Source organism: Tigriopus californicus, chromosome 8 (genome assembly GCF_007210705.1).
Source record: "Tigriopus californicus strain San Diego chromosome 8, Tcal_SD_v2.1, whole genome shotgun sequence".
NCBI lineage: Eukaryota > Metazoa > Arthropoda > Copepoda > Harpacticoida > Harpacticidae > Tigriopus > Tigriopus californicus.
Window position 1 is genome coordinate 11,043,841 of NC_081447.1, and position 6,153 is coordinate 11,049,993.

At 42.2% G+C, this 6,153-nt stretch overlaps 2 protein-coding genes across 2 annotated transcripts in view; one reads left to right on the top strand and one right to left on the bottom strand.

Moving 5' to 3' along the window:
• The window catches only part of LOC131885342 (TGF-beta receptor type-1-like), a 6,611-nt gene extending 2,210 nt beyond the window's left edge, over positions 1-4,401 (top strand). Inside the window, exons 2-8 of the mRNA XM_059233368.1 lie at positions 313-517; positions 596-747; positions 1,110-1,446; positions 1,537-1,697; positions 1,891-2,058; positions 2,123-2,535; positions 3,562-4,401. Of these exons, the coding sequence (XP_059089351.1) occupies positions 313-517; positions 596-747; positions 1,110-1,446; positions 1,537-1,697; positions 1,891-2,058; positions 2,123-2,535; positions 3,562-3,714 (1,589 nt within the window). The 3' untranslated portion in view covers positions 3,715-4,401. The remainder of the gene's footprint in view (positions 1-312; positions 518-595; positions 748-1,109; positions 1,447-1,536; positions 1,698-1,890; positions 2,059-2,122; positions 2,536-3,561) is intronic.
• On the bottom strand, positions 4,153-5,135 carry LOC131885343 (small ribosomal subunit protein mS26-like). Its single transcript, XM_059233369.1, has 2 exons — positions 4,975-5,135; positions 4,153-4,903 (listed from the first exon to the last, which is right to left on the bottom strand). Exons 1-2 carry the CDS (start codon positions 5,008-5,010, stop codon positions 4,187-4,189), a joined length of 753 nt encoding a protein of 250 aa, XP_059089352.1. The 5' UTR covers positions 5,011-5,135; the 3' UTR covers positions 4,153-4,186.
• Positions 5,136-6,153: the final 1,018 nt, after the last annotated feature.

Sequence of the window (6,153 nt, forward strand, 5' to 3'; positions counted from 1 at the left end):
AGGAAAACAGATAAAAAAGTCAGACGAAAACATAATGTGTTGAGCTGATGATGGATCGAAAGAGATCTTATCTATAACCGAATCCTTCCTATATGAAATTTAATGTACAATCAACGCAAAAAAATTGTAGCTGAAAGAGTTAAATTTCCTTGACACTGGTAAGAGGAGCTAAGGGCATGAAGATTCCGAGAAATATTGCCATGCAGAATGATTTAATTTTACGAGAAAACATATCATCATTATTTGTAGCTCTCGGTTCTGAGAGGCGATAGCGCCAAAAGACGCTAAAAATTGTTAAAATTTCAATTTCAGGACTGGACTGTATTTGTGGAAAAGTAGTATTAGATGACACGACCTTCCCTCCCATTACAACGGTTTCAACCGAAGATTCTTGCCCAGTCAACGCTACTTCATCTCATATTCAGGTTGAGGGTGTGAACTTGGCCATATGTTCTACTGATGGAAGATGTTTTAAATCCATTCACAATTCCGGGGGTCGAATCGAAACCAACTACATGTGAGTCCAGGAGTATTCAGTAATCAGCAACACAAACCCATTGAACAACTTTAATACTTCTATATGTACTCAATTTAGATGTGTGAAAGAAAATATGCTCCAACCAAAGGAGCGACCCTTCTTCTGCCATTTCTCAGAGAAGAACAAGAGGGAGTTCCAAAGTCAATGTTGCTACGAAACAGATTTTTGCAACGCCAACCTCACAATTGCACTGCCGAGCATTGCCAACGGTAAGGATCGACGAGTCTCTAAAAATTGGATGCCAAATTGTTTTGGGGCTGACGATCGAAGGTACCGATATCCTTTGTCTGGAAATTGGAGTGGGGTTCGTCTTGAAAATGTGCCAGTCATCACTATTTCAATTTGCAAGCTCACAATTGTGGAGTCAAGTGTGGGAAGGCCTTCATGGTCGGGTGCACGCCAACTTTATTTGACACCTCTTGAAGTCAAATCATTAAAATTTCAGGAGCTTTCTCAGGATCTTAAAACAAATTTTTACTTTCCTTGCATCAATATTTGCCCTATTCTCACCACAAAAACGATGCTGCAAACAGCCCTCTCTTCACTAACAAGTGTTCGCTTCACTTTTCAGTTAAAAAGAGTCACCAAAACAATCTCCTCCTATTACTCTTGCTCATTGTGCCCACGTGTCTGGGCATTTTATTGCTCTTTACCGCTGCAGTGGTGTGGCGTAAATGTTTCTACCAGAAACGCCTCCTACCTCTTCTTCCACTAGCCAACGTGTCCGAGGGAATACGCCCTATTCAACCTCGAGAGGAAGTTCCACTCATGGACGACAGCACTCAAAACACAACCATCAAAGAGCTAATGGAAAGCACTTGCTCTGGCTCTGGCTCGGGCCTTCCACTTCTTGTTCAAAGATCGATTGCTAGACAAATTCGTTTGGCGAACATCATTGGACAAGGAAGGTATATAGAATTTCTGTGAAACATTGCAATTATCTTCTGCAAGACAAGAATAGTTTTAGGTTCTTTGTTACATTCTGCCACTTGTTCTAGATTCGGTGAAGTCTGGAAAGGCCAATGGAGGGGTGAATCTGTGGCGGTAAAAATATTTTCCACTCGAGATGAGAATTCCTGGTTCCGTGAATCTCAAATCTATCAGACTGTCATGCTCAGGCATGAAAACATATTGGGCTTCATTGCCACCGATAACAAAGGTAACACTTAACTTGGATGAATGATTATGGTTCGCTTGCTTACCAAGAGCAAGACCCACATGTTCTCGGTATTGGGATCAAATTTACCTAAACGTGCAAAACTGAGACTTCAATTATCCATAAACAATATTGATTGCTTAAATTCAATTTTATTCCCTTGTTGAACAGTTTCATTTTCTTATAATCTTACTAGATAATGGTACCTGGACCCAGCTTTGGCTTGTAACTGATTATCACGAGCATGGGTCGCTCTTCGATTACATTACTAAGTTTGCGGTCTCTCCAAATCTACTCATGTCCATGGCTTGGTCCATTGCCACCGGACTAGCACACCTTCACATGGAAATTATTGGCACCCAGGGTATGAAATAGATCTGGAGTACTCCTTGAATTAAGTAATTTTACTTACCAGTCCCTATTTATAGGCAAACCCGCCATTGCCCACCGTGATCTCAAATCCAAAAATATCCTTGTCAAGAGGGATCTTACCTGCGCCATCGCCGATCTGGGTCTGTGCGTGCGGCATGACTCTGAAACTGACACTGTGGATTTGCCCAACAACAACAAAGTGGGTACCAAGCGCTACCTCGCCCCTGAGATCTTAAACGAGTCCCTGAATCCAAACGACTTCGACTCGTGGAAACGGGCCGACGTCTATTCACTGGGTCTTGTGTTCTGGGAATTGGCACGAAGAACCAATGTGACGGGGGCTTGCGAGGAGTATCAGCTCCCATTTTATGAAGTCGTTGATCCAGATCCAACCATTGACGAGATGCGACAGGTGGTGTGCGACAAGCAAATCCGGCCTTCGTTCTCCGGTGCCTGGCAAGCCACGCTGGTAAGAGGTTCTTAGATAAATGTTTTTCATCGAAGATTGATCACCAATAAGCTCATCCAGTTTGTCTGATAATAGATAATAAGACTCTCGAGACTAAAGCACGAGGATTGCTTGCAAGAATTATCATTTGAATCTGTCTTAATACCCTACTGCCAAACAAGCCCTACTGCCGCATTGGCCCTAGCCAGCCTGGTGCAACTCCACTTTCATGATATGGAGGAAAGGAATAAGAAAGAGAGTGAGCTAAGACGCAACCAGAAAAAGCGACACTCCCGTCAGCTAAGGCTTTTACTTGCGTTGTTTGACAATTATTTGGCGCTTTTCTTTGCCATTTGTCTGGAACCACTGACCGTTAAAAGCTTAAAAGGACACGCGAAGTTCAGTTATTAGAGGGCGCTACTTTCCGTTTCTCGAGAGTCACAACCGGTATACTTTAGAGTTAAGTCAGTGCTGCGAAAACCAAGGTGTACATAGCCAGATTTCAGCAATATTTTCAAAGACAGTCATACTCCGAAAATATTTAGCCCCGTGTCCAGATGGAGAGCGTGAAACCAAATGACTATTTCAAAATGTAGGCAGTCAATTTTGCCCGGCGCTCTATTTACCACCATCATTATTTGTGCATTCCACCTGGGCAAGATTTGTTGTGGTCAACATTTGCAATAATCGCAAGACGCGCGTTAGAGAACGGAAATAGAAGATTTTCTCGAGTCCAAAATGATCCTCTCACAAGATGACCTTTCTCTGAAAAGAATGAAGAATACGAAACAAAAAAAATTGGAGATGATAGCCTGTATAAAGTAGGTAAAAGGTACTCTCGACAAATGCCTTGAATTGGATTACGTACACCCAATGTTTTCCGTCCGAAAAATTATTTTTATGAAACATGTGAATTATGAATCAGAACAGGTTCTTAGATTTATGCCGATGAAAGGGTTCTTCTCCGTAACATTAGGGGCTCACCAAACATTATGTTCAGCACCGGATAAATGACACAATAGCAACAACTTTGTTCTACAATTGCAGGAACTCCAAGCGATTAGCAAACTCATGAAAGAGTGTTGGTACAGTGACCCGGGAGCACGCCTCACAGCTTTGCGGATTAAGAAGACATTGGCCGAGGTCCAAGCCAGCATCCTCGACCGGAAAGTCAGCATGTCCACAACGATACCGGGCTGATCATTATTTTGATCCAGATGTAACAAAGTCTTGTCAGGGTATTGCCAGGCTCACATGAACCGGTGCCTCGTCGTTTCTGGTGGTTTTTGAATGGTCATTTACGAAGTATACACACATGCAGACATACAAAGGCATATATATACATATATTCTTTAATACGAAAGAAGAAAAGAACACGCGTGTTTTTAAAGAGTACCAAAAATCTTCTTGTATCGTCTAATTCATTGTTTTCTGAACCACCTCAACCATGTTATGCCAGAGCGTGACGGACGACCAATTCCAATTTTGTAATTGTATTTTTAGAATTAACATATGGACTCGAACGCATTATTGGCTTATCACAAAGACCAAAGTTAGTGCCGAGCCCACCCCAGAACAATTAAATGTGAGATTTATATATATATCTATATATATCAAATATCGTACAGAATAAACAAATTCTACCAATCGTGACAAAATTTATTGCAACGAACTAACTTTCATGTTCTAACTGAGCGTCGTCATCTGAAGTCAGAAAATCCATCTCGTTTTTAGGCACAGGAATCTTGATCCGCTGATTTTCGGGGACATCGTTTGAAGCCGTGTAACGTCCATAATATATATGCCCCTCTGTATCGATAGCGTATTCGTGATCCACGGGATTGGCCAAAGCCTCTTCAATCTTCGCATCCAGATTCTCTTTGGTCACGGCATTTTGCAAAATCGCAGTTTCTCGTTGAACTCGCTCCTCGAGGTCGCGAATCCGCGCCTGATCCGCCGTTTGAATCGCCTCCAAATTTTCCTGGGCTCGTCGCTTCTTGTCCTCTAACTCTTGGGCCATGCGTTGTTTGCGGGCTTCCACAATGCGAGCATTTTCTCGGTCATTCTCAGCCACCCGTGCTCGATGTTCCTCTGCCTCTTTGGCCGCTTCAATTCGACCTACTTCACCCACATCCGAGAAACGCAAAAAGTCCTCATAGAGATACTGCGTGACCCCCGAAAGCCGCTCATTGTAATTGACCACCAGTTCATTCATGAGCGTGTTCTCCGATTCGGGGGTGTGGTCTGGGGGAGGCAAGACGAATACCTTGGATTTAGCCGGAGGAATCCATCGGGGTTTCCGGTGAGGCAAGAGATGGCCTTTGAATCGACAAGGCACGAGGGTCGAAGGACGGAGCAGGGATAATCGGTGTAGAACCGGGGAGCGAGACTGAAAGAGAGTAAGAGATTGGCTTCTGCGGAATCGAATCTTTGGGTGCGGGCTTTTGAACGATTACTTACCATGGTACTCTGTAGGAGCCCTAGGGAGTTGGACATGATTTGAGTTAGTGAGACATGAACGACAGGGATTGATGGGTTGGTAGAAATCGAAATTGGTGCAGGCAGTAACTTTGATAAGTTCTGAAGGGAAGGAATTCTCGTGCTTTCTTACTTGATGTTAAAGGTGAGGTTGGATGAAGGCAAATTTTGCAAGGGTAATGCACGGACAAAGATGCCTATTCTTTTATTTTAGTTAATCTTCATACCAAGTTCAGAATTTGGAAGGCAACTGAAGGCAGAAAATCTGAATCAATGTTGGTAGAAAATATATCTGTTAATCATTTGGTTTTCGGTAATCCTACAGAAACCGTCACCCCATTTTGAGAACTCCATCTTGGCCATTCAGGGCTTAACATTGGTGTAATACTAAGGCCAAAAGAAAAAACAAAATAGAGAATTTGTGGAGACATGTGCAGTAAAAACATTTGTTATTAATATGTTAGCTTAAATAACATCTATAAAAGGACTTTTTTGTACTTTAGTATTGATGCTTTTAACAAAAAAACTCATTTTATAATAAAATGTGCCTGAAAACAATCAGCCTGAATGCAAGGAATCAAAACATACTTCATTCCTTCAATTCTACGTAAGAATACATCAGAACTCATCCACTTTTCTCTCCGCTCAAGGATACAAGGTAAGTAGCGTTGGCATGAACGATTCAAATTCACCATTTGACCGCCCACTACAAATAGTCTTTCCAATCATATCATTGGGAGCCCAGGATTAAGAGTCGATCATTGAAATGGCGTCGCGCAGAGCTTTTGGATCGGATGAACTTGAAGCAAATCAAGGACACTTTTGGACTCCATTCACTTCTCCAGAGGCTTCAAACAAATTAGTTTTATTCATAAGAGTAGGTAGCCTAGTTTGTATCAAAGGTTTAGCTGGCCCCAAACCTATGAAAACGAATGCTATTGAGTGGTGCTCGGGCTGGAAATAATGATATTTTCGTGCTTGCTGACAACTTGCCAAAAACTGAGTTCAAATTAGTTACATGTGGGACAGTTTTCATGGTAGATGGTTTAGCTAAAACTGCGAATGTATTTAAGTTAGCCTCAGACAGGGCTTTCTAGATCCTAAACCCTCACATACCAATGGTATCATTTAAATTCGCAAACTCTAAAAATCTAATGGTGT

Coding starts and splice junctions, on each gene's coding strand:
- LOC131885343 (XM_059233369.1), bottom strand. CDS start 5,010: ATGTCCAACTCCCTAGGGCTCCTACAGAGTACCATG. Junction 4,904..4,974: donor GGCTCCTACAGAGTACCATG/GTAAGTAATCGT, acceptor ACTCTCTTTCAG/TCTCGCTCCCCGGTTCTACA.